This window comes from Phoxinus phoxinus, assembly GCF_949152265.1.
Source record: "Phoxinus phoxinus genome assembly, chromosome: 14".
NCBI lineage: Eukaryota > Metazoa > Chordata > Actinopteri > Cypriniformes > Leuciscidae > Phoxinus > Phoxinus phoxinus.
Window position 1 is genome coordinate 21,534,220 of NC_136889.1, and position 17,205 is coordinate 21,551,424.

A 17,205-nucleotide genomic window follows, 5' to 3' on the forward strand; every position below is an offset into this window, starting at 1 on the left:
CTTGAATCATTATAAAACATATAATGCATTAATGAGATACTTAGCTAGGTCTGTTTAATAGGAATTTGAAGTTTATTTATTTAGTCCTCCCTATTCCATCAATGGTCCATCTTCCAGCCCAGTAGGTGGCGGGAAAGTTTGCCAACCACCATAAAACGCCAGAAGAAGAAGGACAGCGCTATCACACTGCCCCCTGCCGACAGATCCAGCACATCACGACGAGTTGCTTGCTGGCTCAGAGGGTCAACAGGAAGTACTACTTGTGTCCCACCGCAGTTCGCAAGCGGAAAAGGTTGTGGCATTAACGACAACAGCAACCCATATGGCGTCCCAACACCGTAAGCGATAATACTATTCCTTCTCCAATTATGCGCGGGCTCTTCGATCACAGTGACAAACGCGGTGAGTGTTTTATCTTGCCTCTCGCGCGGAGTGGGCGTGCACGCTCTTCGTCCGTTAAGCGCGAGGCCTTCGTGCACGCGACGCAACTCCTGACTCGAGGCGAGTTTGTGCAAAAACCGCGTCGATTGTGGCGGTAACTTTATATGCACTCTTATGGGGCATTGTCGAGTTCATTGTGTTGATTAAAGTGGGTTTATTTCGGACCAGTAAGCGCATGAGATACACGAAGGCTGGTTGCAAAAAGGCCCCCTGGTGCTCGCGGAAGCGGTGTTGTGTTTGTTTTGTGAGTTTTTTTGATGCCCTCCGTTGCCTAAACGACGAAAGCATCTTTTGCACAAGCTGAAGCGGTTTCTTAAAGCTGTCTTCTCTGTTCATAGAGGGTCAAACAATGTGCGAGCTGTTCAAGGCCGCATGCGCTAGCTGTCTGCACGTGAGCCGACCTTTAGCCAAAATATAAACACCAGTGGCCCTTACCAGTCTACCCTGAATGCCTGTGAATAAGACTTTAAACGTTTTAATTTAAGACATGCAAGGCAACATTCGGCCCTTGTGCAGTGAGTTTTAATATAAAGTGTTTGTATTCTATGATGCCTTTATCTGTTTGCTTGTTCTTCTTATTTATTGACAAGCAGTTCTGTGGTTGTTGTTACAAGTAGGGGAGAGCGGGGGCGAGTTGTCACTTTTTACTCCAGTGAATATTTCTGTATATAAAGCTTGTATAAGCACATACTTTGTTTACTTAATTATTGTTTTTTTAAATGCTTCCAAGCTTTGTGGCATTACAATGATTTGAAAATGTTACTTTAAACTTTTTAAAAGCAGCTGAAAGGAAATTGTGTGTGTGTGTGTGTATGTATATATAGCCTAACAGTACTGTGCAAAGTCATAGGCATGTTAGTATTTTCACACAAATAAATGGGTTTAGGTCAGTTATTTAGGCTATATATATTGTTATTTATATATATTGAGTGTGTCAGTAGGGAATATCAGTTTACATTTCCAAACATTCCTTTTGCCATTAATTCTTATAATCCAGCGAGACTTTATGCACACAAGGAGTCTGACAACAGCCAGAGCTCCACATCAATGAGTCTATCTGTGATTACATGAAGTAACAGAAAAAACGGAGACAGACAGACTAAATCCAGAAGAACTGTGACTGTGTCTCCAAGACACTCGAAGACCTGCCTGCAAAGCTACCTGTGAAACTATGTGCAAGTGTACCTGGACAAAAGCTGTTAAACGCAAAGGGTGGTCACACCAAATATGGATTTGTTTTAGTTAACAGAAGTTAATTGATAAATAAAATCTATTTATGACATATTATTGAAAGCATTCTCAATTTTTGTAAAGCACTTCTAAGTGCCTAAAACTTTTCACAGTTCTGTAGGTTTGGATGTAGGTTTCGTCAAGTGTCTTCAAGACAGATTTTTCTGTAATCCCAGATATACTCGATGAGATCAGATCTCTGTGTGTGGAGTAAACGGTCAGACTCCTTAATCTCACTGGAGTACTACAATTGATGACAAAACAAATGTTTAGAAATGTAAACTGAGTTTTCCTACTGACACACTGACTACAGCAAAAATATTAAGTTACTGGCTTAAACTTTTTGTGTGTGTGTGTGAGAATTTTTTGTTAAAAGACTTTTACATAGTACTGTATGGGTGTTATTTTAAGTAGTTTAATAAAGGTTAAAAAATCTTGAATTCTTGGCTACAAAAAAAGCTTTTGAAAATATTTCCAAAGCTATTGAACATTATTATTGTCTATAGGAAAACAAAATGCAGTTCACTAAAAAAACAGATTTTTAAAAAAAATCTAATATTAAATTTAGTTTTTAGGACAGAATAAAAAAAGATGTATATGTATGTAATTTTAATGTAAGAAACTAGCCTTAAATCAACATAAAACATTTGCTAGAGTAAACAAACATTTGTGCAATTGGACTTTGGACTTGTAGTTACTGAGATGCAGTCTCTGTGACAACTAGCCCCGACCTCCCCTATATCTCTGTATGGTTTTTACTTGAATGGCAATCAAACTGTGGGATTGTGCTTTTTTGTCAGAAGTAGTTAGAGAACTGAATGGAGCATGTCATCTAACTTATTTGTCAAAATAGTACATCTTAGAAGATTATGCAGTGATAAAGATACATTTATAATTCTTGTCTCTTCCAGAGCAAACCGTACAGTGCAGGCATTCATGGATATAGTTGGTGGTCCATTCAATCATCTGGTTCCCAGTGACCAATTGGATGATTCCTTGCTGCTCGGACAGAACCTGGAATGTGAAGCAAGTGATGAGTTTGAAACGGGTCACGGTCACCCCGAAGATTCACTGAAGAACATGCTCAGTGACAAAGATCCAATGTTTGGATCTGCTAGCGCCCAGTTTCATCTTCTAGAAAATGAAGATGTCAATTTTAAGCTTGGAAGCTCAGCAGGTACAGTAGTTGCTTTTGAAGTCTGTAGTTTAATAAAGAAAAAAGAAAAAGAGTTTGCAATTAACTTCGACGGTGCGTTTTGCAGATCATGACATGACAACAGCAGGTGCTAGTCAGAGTCCATCTGATGGAGAACACAGTCAGTCCAGCTTCTCACGAGGCAGGAGACCTGCAAGTCATCTACAGAGACGACAAACAGGTGCACATAACATAAGGGAAAAACAGGGACACAACTGGGTGAATTTGGATTGTTTTGAATCTGCTGTTCAGAATGAACCCTAAGTACATTGTTTTTATGCAACTATCCATCATTTTTTTTGCTTTATTAGTAAATAAAGTAATTAGCTTAAACTTTTTTTTAAAGTTGCATTCAAAATTATTTAGCGATTTATTATTTAATTCTAACAATAAAATAAACATTAAAATGTCAACTTAATGATTTTTATTTATATATAATTTATGTACTTTTTAAAATTAAAACCGTTTTAAATGGCTCTCAGACCTCCAGTTTCACAGATGAGATTTAAGCCTAGTCCCAAAGTAAAATGTGTGTTTGAGCTGTTTGAACTGAAAGCAACTTTCACTGACATTTCTTAAAATATGTCAGGGCCATTGTTTTGTCTCAAGGTGCACACCAGCTATTTTCTTTTTCTTCTAGGACATATAAAAGCATATAAAGGGATTACAAAAGCTACTTAAATGTCCCAACTGAACTAAGACTTAATCCTGGCTTAATCTAAACCATGTCTGTGAAACCAGCCCATAGTCTTCTATAAGGGACTCTTGTCTTCTAAAGTTCCTTTCTTTTAGCTAATTTTACTGGTGGAAAACAATTAGAAGAACTCTGTGGCGATACATGTAGAATAAATATTGCACATTTTTCTGACAGGTGGCATTTCACTGTATATGATGCTGCAAGTGACTGTCTGCCCCCCCAAAAAGACAAATGTTATTAATTAAAAATATTTATAATTGGAAATTTTGGCACTCTCCTTTTGGCATCTTTTGATGTGGTTTCTGCATTGTCTGCTGCATTGGGATATTAGTTATGCCTGAGAATTTATTGGGTTTTCTTGGAACTAATATTTTTGCCCGTTTGACTGATCATCTGTTCTGTTTTGCCGCTACCAGTGTATTGAAACCATTTTTCTCTTTCAGCGAGCCGTGGTCGAGTCAGAGGCAGGCGCCCAGGTCCTCTACGAAAAGCAACCGAGAGTAACGAACAAGAGTCAACATGCAGCGGAAACTCGGATGGAGATAAAAGCCTTGCTGCAAAAAGGGATGCCCTGCTCAGCCGCCGTTTTGGAATCCATGAGGTTGACTCCTCGATGAATCCAGTTGTTGTGTTACGGAGATTAACTGTTACTGTAGGGGGCTATAAAATTGAACTGCTTCCTGGACCGTCGCATGCGTTTGGATCATTTAGCACGAGCGACCTTCAGTCTTTGGGCTTCCAAGAGGACGCCATCACTGCTGATGGCCTCACATTGGATTTAGGACAAAATCAAGATGAAGGTACACAAGAACTTGATAATTCCACACAAGAGGTTGTTGGGGAAGTGAGCGTTGGCCAGCCCACTAGCGATGACATGCCTATGGATTTTGGGCCGTATGTGAACCCTAATGAAGTACAAGACACTAAAAGCACCTTGTCGCTCAAGCCCAATATGAACAATGCCACACCGAAAGACGGCAAAATCAATGACCAAATCAAGACCCAAAAGCCAAGCGAGCACAAAAAGGGGAACAAGAACGGCACAGCGGTTCAGCCTGCTGTCAAAAAGCTTCTGAAACATAAACAGGCTCTGTCTGTTGCCAAAAACAAGCCGTCTCATCTCACCAGGCCAGGGCTCTTACAGAAAGTGTCCAGACATGCCAGAGACAAAAAAATACATACGAGCCGACCAGAAAATCACAAAGGGAAGCCTGGTATGGTGGGCTTGAAACGCCCAGGAGGGCCAGTCGCTCCTAAATCAGCCTCAAAAATACAAAAAGTTCAGGATGGCCATCCTGTGCATCAAACCGCAAGCCCACCTGTCCCGGTGTCCCCGACCATCAGTCGTAAACCATCGTCTGTTTCTGGCCCTGGTGTCAAATCAGTGCAGTCTCCTCACCCTCCGAAAAAGCCACAAAATCCTCCCACTGCGGTAAACAAAACAAACCCGCCTGTGACAAACAGCCAAGGGGATGAGGAGCAGGAGAAGGTCAAGATCAAGAAGGCAGAGAAGATCCACCATAGACACAAGAGCAGAAACTCTAGGAGTATCTCGATAGAGGAGCCGCAGCTGTTTATCCCTGATAATGCCCCAGTGGTGAAGAAGGAAGCCGAGGGCGAACCTCCTCCTGAAAGCGAGGCTGTGTGGGACCCCACCAAACACTGTGGATTATGTAAGAAACCTCACAACAACAACAACAACCGGTATGTCGACTTTTATTTCTAAATCAATTCTCATGGTCAAAATTATTTTTTGTTTTTATTTTATTGATATTCAATTGTGCTTGCTCATTTCTCCAATTTTTGCATTTAGCTCACCTTTGCAATCATCTAAAACTAATTTAAAGTTAGGTAATCTTTAAAAATGCTATTAAATTAATAACCCTGTTAAATATAATCTCAAAATGAATATCCATTTTTCATACTGCACATCATATTGTTGTGGTGCCTTAAAGGATAATTCCGGTATTTAACACCTTGAGTCTATATTGTAGTTTGTTTTGGATGAACAAGAGTGGTGGACAACATTTTTTTGACAATGGTTCCTCTCTCGAGTTTTGACTATAATAGAATTGGCCATGGACCCATTTAACATTGGAGTCAATGGGCATGTCCGAAAATGTCATTAAAACAGCCAATAATGTTCGTTTACAAAACTGTTAAACTCACTGAGTGGTTAGTGGTGTTCATTGATGATTATAAACAATAAATCGTCGCAATATATGATTCCAATCCGTTTATTTTGCTATAGTGGAACTATTTTTTCAGACACTTCACATCCGTGTAACTTCCGCTCAATATTTGAATCTGAAGCGTTAGCACACTCCCGACCACATGATGGCGATAACCGAGTGTTTATTAACACTCAAAATCGAGCGGGTCCTCCATAATCCACTTTTCATAATCCATGTTACAAGTAACAATTAATTAAGGTTTTGTTTGTTTATTTCGCTTACTCTCCCGGAGCACAGTTGCTTTGCTCGCTAGCCTTATGAGAAAAAAAAGACTACATCGACCAAATGTAAACAGCCCCCTTTCCGGTAGCGCATTTATATTAACGAGCACTCAGTCCTTCAACAGAATTCAATGGGATTTTACAAAATGACGAAGAAAACACGACAGAAACTGTATTTCGCAACACTTTTTGTTTCTGGAACATCAACTAACATCACTAATCACTCGGTGAGTTGCACAGTTTTGAAAACTAATGTTAAAGGTTGTTTTAATGACATTTTCGGACATGCCCATTGACTCCAATGTTAAATGGGTCCATGGCCAATTCTATTATAGTCAAAAACTCATTGTCAAAAAAATGTTGTCCACCACTCTTCATCCAAAACAAACTACAATATAGACTCAAGGTGTTAAATACCGGAATTATCCTTTAACTCAGTGGCAGCATTTAAAGTTCCCCTATTATGCCGTTTATAAGTCTCCTACAATAGGTTTACAGGCTTCCAAGGTCAAAAACGATTTAATTTGATCAATATACATTGCACATCACTTAATTTTTTCAGAGTCTGAAAACGGTTTGTTTAGAAGATTACCTCTCTAAACCCCTCCTTTCCCGAGAGCTACTCTGCTCGGTCAGATGGCCTAGTCTGTTGTGACAACACGTGTTAGCAATGAAATGGCCATTACCATATCTAAATTTCAGCTCCAGAGGCTTTCTCAGCAGTTGGTACATAGTGATTCAAACAGTAACGATGGTGTTGGATTTTCCATATCAATTCCAGCGCAAGTCCACATCCTTTAGAAGTGCATGCAAAGTGGATTCGCAGCGCTGACAACAGCATTTTCTTGAGATGTCGAAAACCTACAGCGGTTACTGACGACTCGTATCAGGCAGTTCAGAATCACTGTCGTGTGTGCCTACGGGCCGAACCGCAGTGCAGAGTCTCTGGGAGGGGTGCTAGAAAACCTCCGGAGGAGCTCTGACCGGATCCCAAGGGAGTCTGGAGACAGTGAGTCCGAGTGGAGCTGTGGTGGCAAGCCCAGAACCCGGTGGTGGACACCGGAAGTAAGGAATACCATCAAGCTGAAGGAGTCCTATCAGGCCTGGCTGGCTTTTGGGACTCCTGAGGCAGCTGACGGGTACTGGCAGGCCAAGCGGACTGCAGCCCGGGTCGTTGTGGAGGTAAAAAAAATCAGGCCTGGCAGGCCCTGGCCCTACAGGCCCTACCAACACTGTTTACAGTGGAGGTGAGCAGCTGTTGACCTCAACTAGGGATATCGTCGGACAGTGGAAAGAATACTCAATTTACCCGACACGTCTTCTATTGAGGAAGCAGATGCCGAGGGCTCGGAGGTGGACCTGTCCATCACCCAAGCTGAAGTCACCGAGGTAGTTAAGAAGCTCGGTGGCAAGGCACTGGGAGATCCACCTTGAGTACCTCAAGTCTTTGGATGTTGTGGGGCTGTCTTGGTTGACACGCCTCTTCAACATCGTGTGACGGTCGGGGACAGTACCTCGGGACTGGCAGACCGGGGTGGTGGTCCCTCCTTTCAAGAAGGGGCACTGGAGGGTGTGTTCCAACTACAGGGGCGTCACACTTCTCAGCCTCCCCGGGAAAGTATATGTCAGGGTACTGGAGAGGAGAATACGGCCGATAGTAGAACCTCGGATTCAGGAGGAACAGTGCGGTTTTCGTCCCGGTTGTGGAACACTGGACCAGATCTATACCCTCTCCATGGATGGGTTCACCCAACCAATCCACATGTGCTTTGTGGATTTGGAGAAGGCATTCGACTGTGTCCAACACGGCACCTGTGGAGGGTGCTCTGGTAGTATGGGGTCTGAGTTCCTGCCTTAAGTGGAGAAGTTCAAGTATCTTGGGGTCTTGTTCATGAGTGAGGGGCGGATGGAACTGTAGATTGACAGATGGATCGGTGTAGCTTCTGGTGGTGAAAAAGGAGCTGCGATGCTCTCGATTTACCAGTCGATCTACATTCCTACGCTCACCTATGGTCATGAGTTGTGGGTTATAACTCATGACTGAAAGGAAAAGATCCCAGATACAGGCGGCCAAAATGAGCTCCTCACGCTATCTCTAAGGGAGCGCCCAGCCACCCTGCAGAGAAAGCTCAGTCACTCGGGAGGAGCTCAGAATAGAGCTGCTTCTCCTCCACATCGAGAGGAGGCGGCTTGGGCATCTGTTCTGGACGCCTTCTCCCGGATGGGATGCGCCCGGAACACCTCCCAAGGGAGACCCCGGGGAAGACCTAGGACACGGTGGAGGGATTATATCTCCCGGCTGGCCTGGGAACGCCTCTGTATTCCCCCCGGAAGAGAACAGAAAATTATCGATTTATCAGAAATAATTTTAATATCAATGCATGCCTCTTTGAAATGTAAATAACTTGGTTGTAAAAAAAAAAAAAAGCATCACTTAAGATCTGTATGTATTTGCTCAAAGTAATGGGCTGCAGACAGACCTGTGAGTTTTATAAAAACAGCTGTTGTCTGTTTGTTTGAATAGGTTTATGGTGGGGTGCGGCCGCTGCGATGACTGGTTTCACGGGGATTGTGTGGGTCTGGATCTGGCTAAAGTTCAGCAGATGGAAAAGGAGGACCAGGAGTATGTGTGCTTGAAGTGCTGTGCTGAAGAGGATGGGAAAACCGGTGCCCAGGCCACAGAGCAGTCAGATGACAAGTTATCTGCTAAACAAAAACAAAGACCCCAGCAGTCGGTCACCGCAGGTGGAATACGACCCTTCCGAAAAGTAAGCAAACAAGTCATCCAGTACCATTTGTCATCATAAAAAATCAAAGAGTTATAGGAAATACTTATGAAGTAAGTAGCTTAAATTATCTTTTTTTTTTTTTTTACTTCTAGAGCCTTGTGTAACAAACATGCATGAAAGTATAGACGTTAATGGATAATTACTCTTATATAATTTATATAAATAAATTCCTTTTGAGTTTGTGTCTGAAATAGTCTTCAAATTAGCAATAGCGTGTCATTGCTTCATGAGGAATTGAAAGGAATTGAGTTTGTTCTAATGGAAACTGGCACAAAAACGTGAAAAACATTATAATTGGTCCTCAAGGAGTCAAAATAACAAATGTATGATGTGCCCCCTTTAATTGGAAGAAACATATAATCTGATATGTTCTATATCAATCTAGTGGGGAAAAAACATGATAATTTAATTATTTGATGGTTGCTTGTGGCAGATTTACAAAGTCATATTTTGTTCTGTCCTTTCTGATTTAGCTTTTGATTTGTGTGGTATCCATCAGCTTTCTTTAAAAGGGTTTGTATATATTTGACTCTCTCAATTTTTTTACACATGGGTGTAAAGGGGTTAGTTAGGTTTCACTCATTGTAGGTGAACGGTGTGAGCACATGGACAGGTGTTACACACACTCACGTACAAATCTGCAACAACTACCGATATGGCCACTTGAGTTTGTCTTGCTTAAATGTCATTGTACTATATTGTAGTATTAAAAAACAACAACTTTGTTTTATGTAGGAGGTAGGAGAAAGACGACCCTCAGAAGATTCCACGCCAAGGGGTATGGATATTTCCATCAGTTATTTTATACATTATCATAAAAAAATAAAAAAAGTTAGTTACTTAAAAAATATTCTTAAATAATTATACATTTTAAATATCATTGTTAATTGTAAATTATTATTACCTATAATAATTGAGTTGAATTTTTTGCAGGACCAAATGTGAAGCATGAGTCGAAGAAAGTTAAAATATCCCACGTTAGCTCAAAGAAACAGTCCACGGGACATATCAGGCGAAGCGTTCGGGACTCGCTGGAGGAGATTCTCTTGAAACGGTGTGTGAATGTGATTTTTTTGGTAGATTGCCAGTAAAGCCAGTCAATAGCTTTTCCTTAGAACTGTCTACCTCTTGTTTATATTACGTGTGTAATGTTAAGTTGTTCAGCGTTTATCCTCTCATCCCTCTTCTAATAGACTGAAGGAGTCTGATTTGAAGGTTTCATCAGACAAGCCTGCTGAGTTGGCCAGAAGGATAGAGAAGGAACTTTTTGCTCTATTTCAGGGTGTTGACAGCAAATACAAAAATAAATACAGAAGTTTGACTTTCAACCTGAAAGATGCAAAAAATAATGTAAGAATTTCTGTCCAAGCTTTTTTTTCAATTAAAGTATTTATGGGGAAAGTTGGCATTTCTAGCCAAATCTAATGCTGTGTTAATGAAAATGTTCTTTTGCAGGTGTTATTCAAGCGAGTTCTCAAGGGGGAAGTATCCCCTGCTGATTTGGTGCGTATGACTGCAGAAGAGCTGGCCTCTAAGGAACTGGCTGCTTGGAGACAAAGAGAGAATCGACATGTTAGTAAAACATTATAGCTCTGTTGCATTTCCAAAATATCAGTTTATTTTTTGGTAGACAACATAAAATGACATTTGCAAAGTGTTTAACCTACTTAGTGAAGTGAACTATGTAGAGTATTTATCAGCAGGACATTTGTTCATCAGAAAAGTAATAGTCAGATTTTTATGTTGATTTATATTGATTGTTAACCTTTTGCTCTTTCTGTTGGCAGACAATTGAAATGATTGAGAAAGAACAGAGAGACGTAGAGAGACGCCCCATTACTAAAATCACCCACAAAGGGGAAATTGAAATTGAGAATCAGGAGCCTGCCAAAGCACCAGAGGCCATAGAGGCGGAGGTGAGATTTATGCTCCATTCTTAGCAGCTTTGTTATATTTTCCAAAAGAAAATAGTTGAAAAAGTTTTTTCCTACTGCATCTTCAGCCAGAGCCTGTGCCGAAAGCTGTGGAAGTGCTTGAAGAAAAACCCCCTGAGACTAAAGCTGACAGTCCCAAGAAATCTATAGATACCACCAACTTGCACAAGTCTCATCTATTTGACCTCAACTGCAAAATCTGCACAGGTAAAACCATTAAAATAAAATTCAGCTTCTGAAAAGTTTTTCTTGTGAAGAGTTAAATGGGCTACATACTAAAGTAAAAAATATCCCCTTAGGTGTACTTTAGTTAGAAAAGCTTTAGTTTTTTTGAACACACAAAAAAAATCATAATTAAAGTCTGATAAATTAAAGGCCCTGATGTACTTCAAGCTAAATTGATGTGACGTGACGTCATTTTGACCAAAGGCAGGCCAATACGAACTTCATTTTGGGAGTACGAAACAGCTTGCCAAAGTGAACTTTGGTGGTGTGCACGGAGGCTCCGCTTCATTTTTTAGAAGTTGTACTTCTGATGAAACTGTTTGTCATACCGTAAAGCTGCTTGATTTTAAGCAATCTATTATATAATCAAACATGACTTTACTAGTGCCGAATTGCAGAGCTCGTGCAAACATATCCACATTTCAATGCTTGTTTTTCTCAATTTTGTTGTGAGTTTATTTTGTTATTGAGAGGAAAGCGCACAGCACATTTTTACATTTTCATCTGACCTTTGGTCGCAACAATGTGGGCGGTGTCAGATGTTCGTTAACATTATATCGCTGCTTGCGCATTTCAAATGGCGTTTTACCCCAAAGCAAAGAACAAAAAAGAACTTAATCGTGAGTATATCAGGGCCTTAAGTCTATTAAGGAACTACTCCTTTGCATGTAAACTGAACAAGCGTGTGTGTCTATTAACAGGCAGTCTTAATTGTTAAAGTAGTTAAACTTCTCACCTCAAAATTGCACCTCAAAACAGTTATTAGTATTTTTAAGTTGTAGAATGTTTAATGGTACAATGAACTCTTTAAACATTTGTGGATGTTTCTGTGAAGGTCGCATGGCTCCACCTACAGAGGAAGCCGCTACAAAGGTGGTAAAAGTGGCTACAACAGTTGTGAGGAGGCAGTCTAGTGCGACAGACGAATCTCAGCACTCCACAACTACATCAGCACTAATGGACGATCTGTCTTTAAGAGCCATGGAGGAAGGTCTCCTCAATTTTTTGCCTGAATCCAGGTAAGATTTCTGTTTAAGCAGATGACTTAAGCAAACCAAAACAAGACTTCAAAGGATATTTATGAAATTGTTTCTTTTTGATTTGTTTATTTTAATAGGTCAGATGGTCTGAGTAGCAAAGAAGATACAGCTACTTTCCTCAGCAGCTTGGAGAGTCTGTGGGGCGGCTTTGTTGATATGCCAGCTGTGGCGAGGTTTCTAACAAAAGTTTATCCTGTCTCTGGAATACTGGATCCCTTAACACAGGTAAGTGACTTTTGAAATTCATCCTATATATGTCAGTCGCACATTTGAACTGTTGTTTTAGAAGCCTATCGAATTGTGTCTGCAGGATTTGCCGGACAACATCCAAGTAGGTGGACGGATTTCCCCTCAAATAGTCTGGGACTATGTTGAGAAAATCCGTGCTTCTGGGACAAAGGTGGGAATGATTTATCCTTTGATTTGTCATAATCTGTAATTTGACCACTTGAACAAGCTTTTTGTGACTTTTAAATGTTTATTCCCCAGGAAATTTGTGTTATTCGCTTCACCCCCGACACAGAAGAAGATGAGATCTCGTATACTTTGTTGTACGCCTATTTTAGCAGCCGTAGAAGATACGGTGTTGTTGCCAACAACCGCAAACAAGTTAAAGACATGTATCTCATTCCTCTCGGCTCCACGGAAAAAATTCCCCACCAGATTGTTCCGTTTGATGGTCCAGGTAAGACTTTATTTGCAGGGTACAATTGTAGGATTTTTGCAACAAAATATTTAAAATTAATCGTGATGCTCCACATTCTAGGACTGGAGACTAATCGTCCGAATCTTCTTCTTGGATTGGTCATCCGCCAGAGACTGAAAAGGGACTTCGGGGTAATCCTGCCAAACGATGTCAATGAGGCTCCAAGTTTCTTGGCAGAAAGCAAATCTCAGGTCGACTACTCACAGAAAGCTCCTGTGGCTCAAGATGTGGAGCGAAGTTTTAACAGCGGTCCTGGTAGCACACAGAAAAAAGACACTGCAGACTTAATTAAGTCAGCTGACGAAGAACCAATATTGGATATGGAGACAGAAGAGAATGTTTCTTTGCGCTTTCTTCCCGGTGTGCTAAAGTTGCCTGGAAACACGGAATCAGCCTCAAGTGACAAATTGAAGAGTGACTTTACAACACCAGTCTCCAAGACTCCAACAGTTGACAGTGAAAATCATGCAGCAACCCATCCTAAACCTACAGCCAGTGTTTCTCGACTTGACCGCTTCGTTATCAAGAAAAAAGACCATAAAGCTGTTAAAACTGAACAGGTGCCGTCCAGCTCGAGTCTGGAGACCAGCTCAGAAAAGAAAGAGAGTGGAGTCGTACTTTCTCTGAGTGACAAACCTGCAGATGTTTCAACAGAGAGTTTCCTTTCCTCACTCGCAACTGCTAAACCCAAAGAGGAGATAAAGTCTAGCAGCACAGCTGCACCAGCTACTCAAGAATCAAGCGAAACCACTTCATCGGATGTATCGAAAGACACTGTTACTGATGGCTCTTGCTCTGTTCCCAAAAACGAAGTCATATCAAGTCCCACCAAGACTTTGAAGACATCTCCTTCTGGTATTTTAAAGAGAGTGTCTTCATTAGCTGAACCTACTGAGTTAAAACTGCAACAATCGGAAAGCAATTCAGAAAAGTCTCAGCAGAAAGTTACTCAGCAACCATCTGCACAACCCCCTGAAGAGTGCAAAGCCATAGAGGACATCCAAGCCATCACCACAATCTCATCCATTGGGAAGAACGAAGGTCTCAAGCAGTCTAGGACTCCTTCTTTTAACCCTAAAATTTACAGTCCACCCATTTTTCATTCGTACCATGCCGGTCCACCTGATCCCCAATATTACCCTCCTCCAGCCAATCCTGCACCTTACTTACCCCATCAACCACAGGGTCCTCCACCTTTCCCATTTCCTCCTGGTCCGCCGCCTCCCCAGATGTTCCCTCAAAGCGATCCTCGCTTACTGGCTCCACCGTGGTCTCAAACCGTCCCTCCCCAAACTATCCCTGCACCTTCTTTGACATACGAGTCCAGCTTGCCGACCTCTTCGCCCCTCAGCAAAGACGACAAGGGTTCGGAGAAGTCTTACAGCGACCTGGGCGACAAGCCGTCCAGACGCTCTGAAGAAACCTACAAGAAAGACGACGAGACCAACAGGAAGGACAATAAAGATAGAGACCACTATGACAAACACCATCACAAAAGCAAGCACTACGACAGGGATCGGGAAAAACACAGGGACAGAAGTCACAGTCATAAAGAGCGCCACTCAAAAGAGGACAGGTACGAGAAACCGAGAGAACGGCACCACAGCAGCAGCCATTACCGGGACAGAGACAAACACAGGCGGGACTCTGATTATGAGAAACACAAGAGAGACTCGAGAGACAGGCGTTCGTGATCTTGGCATCAAACCGCTCCATCTTCCTTAAATCTGTAACACCGTAGAAGAAAACTATTTATAAAGTTGCAAAATGATTTTCGTATGAAAAGCAGCTAGCACCATTTCTTTTTGAAATCTTAAAGATATTTGTTTGTTTTTAATTGTACATTTTCCCTACCTGGCTTTTCAAGTATCCACTAACATTATCTTCACAAGCAGCTGGTTGTCCAGAAAATGAAACTACTGTTGCCATGAGACACGACATCCCATGGTTGATGAGAACAGCTTCTTTTGCTTCTCTTTTTATTTTTCGGTTTTAATTTTTCTAAATTTGGCTTAAGTATTTTCTATGTTTCAGGTGACAAATATTTCTTTGTACATTTTGGCTTGTCACACAACAGAAATGTGCATATTCAGCACATTGTTTATGTACAGTTCATAATAAAATGTTTTTATTGTTAGTAAAGCGACTGAAATGGAAGTCTTTGTCTTTTAAAGAGGCTCATTTTTTATTGTCATGCACTGTAATTAAAAATAACACCTACGATCATAGAAAAAGGTAGTGTATTTCACAATAACAAAAAAAGCAATTATACAATACTTCTTTTGGGGTAAAGTACAGGATGAACCTAAAACTAAATGAGGTCCCATTAAAATACATTAATGCCATTTATTTATATATATACACACCGTCGTTCAAAAGTTTGGGGAAAGAAAAACAGGAAAATGTATATATTTTAAAATAACTAGGTTTATATGTATGGTATGTATGTGTATATATATATATATATAAGGTAATTTATTTATCATTCCAATGAATCCATGCTGATAAAAAGTTTAAATCAATCTTACTGACCCTGAACTTTTGAACAGTAATGTATTAGTGTCTGTATATATATATTTGATCAATATGGAAAATGGAAGTGTATCCACCATAAACCACAATACAATTTATTAAATGGTTTATTTGTTATAAGAAAAATCACACAGATTATGGTTTAAAACTGTATTCAGACATCCTAAATGTTACTAATAGGGTAACAAAAAACGGCAAACCCAATATTTCAGAATACTTATTGGCTGAAAGAAAATTACATTTTAAAGCCCTATTTTGTGGCATAAACAACAAAGCTGGACACATCACTTTATATATAGCAGCTTGACCTTCAATAAGAGGCACAAATATGCAACAATCTTGTTATCATGTGTTCATCACTTCATTTTGTTCCTTCAAACAACAAATGCATGGTGATTTTGAGATGGAGGGTATTCTTGTCCCTTTTATAGTCATCACTGATGCAGGATCACTTCTACAACCTCACATCTCTGTGACAACATCATTTTATGCCAATAATAAACAACAGATTTCAACTCTTGAAAACTAACACTGTGATTGTGCCATTTAGTCTACTTGAGACTTGTTGCGTATTCTATCCTAGATGTGAATACCTAAAATCAAATATATGCAACAATAATTTTTTCTACTCTTCACCTTGATAGACATTGAAACCTTCACTGGTTTGATGAAACTGCAGCTGTCTGATGTCCTGATACAAGAAAACATCTTTAATACTCCCATCAAACCCTTTAGTAAAAACACCAGATGTAACAGACGCCACATCTCTATTTAATTCAAAACCCCCAAAATAAATCACCCCTCCATAATTTACTGCTACATACTGTTCAAAGGGATCAATGTCTTCAAAAATTACTCTTTCCTCATTCACATAGACCTGGATGAGAGTTCGGTTGTGAGTAATAGACAGATAATTCCAGTGATTACAGCAGAAAGTGTTTTGGTACACAAGAGGAAGAGCGGTTCTCTCACCAAGATTGACCGAAATCTTCAGATAACCGTCCTGCAGCCCAACCGCCAGATGGTCATCGTCTTCACTCCCTGCTTTCCCCATCCACAGGATCAAACCGTCCTCCGCTGAAGTGGAAAAATTCAGTGAAACCTCTGTGTACATCAAATTCCTAGAGATGTACTTTGGATCGGTGTATTTTAAATACGAGTTTCCAATAAACGTTATAGTCCTCAATGTAACTTCTTGGTCACAATGAGTCCCAATCCATCCCAAGGAACACATACATGAATATGAAGCAGACGTATTGACACAGAGAGAACCGTGTTGACAAAGATTGTTGACACAGTGAATGGACTGTTGGCACCGTAAACCGGTCCACAACGAGGGGCAAATACACATGAATGAAGAAAGACCCGCTGGATGGCAGTAGCCACCGTTCATGCAAACCTTATACCCACACGCTGTCCCGTCCCAGTCGCCAACATTGACTCCGTCGAGCGCACCCGCCTCTGTAAGATCAAGGTCATGCCCGTTAACTATGACCTCTCGAATGCCGCCTGTGAATCCCACTGGGTCTTTGTCCACTGCATCCGTGGACACTGTGTTCAGGAAAGACACGCCTCCAATGAAAATATTTGTGCCAACATCCAGAGTGCTCGTGCCCTCCGAAGAGTTCCCGGTCACGGTTTCATCGTCTAGAATGAGGAAGCCGCGGTTGCCTTCTCTCCCAGTCTTCACTGTGTGCCACTTCCTGCCAGTCACATCGACCTCTTTTGGAGACTGTAATACAATCGTTTCATTTCCCAGATTATAGCGGAGCTGCACAAATCCAGCTGACAGGGATACACTGAGGAAATCACCTTGGGAGAGAGTAGAGGAGAATGTTAAAGGGATTGTTCAATTATGTTAATCATTTACATTAGGGTTTAGAATAAAAATTCTGTCATTAATTATTCAATCACATTTGGACTAAACCACTCAGATCATATGGATTAGTTTACGATCTCTT

The 17,205-nt window shown here is 40.8% G+C and overlaps 2 protein-coding genes across 3 annotated transcripts in view; one reads left to right on the plus strand and one right to left on the minus strand.

Moving 5' to 3' along the window:
• The first annotated feature begins 207 nt into the window (after positions 1-207).
• Positions 208-14,858, plus strand: phf3 (PHD finger protein 3). 2 transcript variants are annotated; one of them, XM_079634849.1, is made up of 16 exons: positions 208-338; positions 2,583-2,848; positions 2,934-3,047; positions 4,007-5,267; positions 8,543-8,786; positions 9,543-9,585; positions 9,741-9,861; positions 10,001-10,157; positions 10,263-10,379; positions 10,595-10,723; positions 10,810-10,948; positions 11,802-11,985; positions 12,084-12,231; positions 12,317-12,406; positions 12,496-12,691; positions 12,773-14,858. In XM_079634849.1, exons 2-16 carry the CDS (start codon positions 2,608-2,610, stop codon positions 14,404-14,406), a joined length of 4,818 nt encoding a protein of 1,605 aa, XP_079490975.1. In that variant the 5' UTR covers positions 208-338; positions 2,583-2,607; the 3' UTR covers positions 14,407-14,858. The 2 variants fall into 2 exon arrangements, with proteins under 2 accessions (XP_079490975.1, XP_079490976.1); XM_079634850.1 differs by having other exon boundaries at positions 243-402.
• Positions 14,859-14,887: 29 nt separating this feature from the next.
• The window catches only part of eys (eyes shut homolog), a 271,877-nt gene continuing 269,559 nt past the window's right edge, over positions 14,888-17,205 (minus strand). The window contains exon 47 of the mRNA XM_079634848.1: positions 14,888-17,056. Coding sequence (XP_079490974.1) covers positions 15,870-17,056 — 1,187 coding nt within the window. The 3' untranslated portion in view covers positions 14,888-15,869. The remainder of the gene's footprint in view (positions 17,057-17,205) is intronic.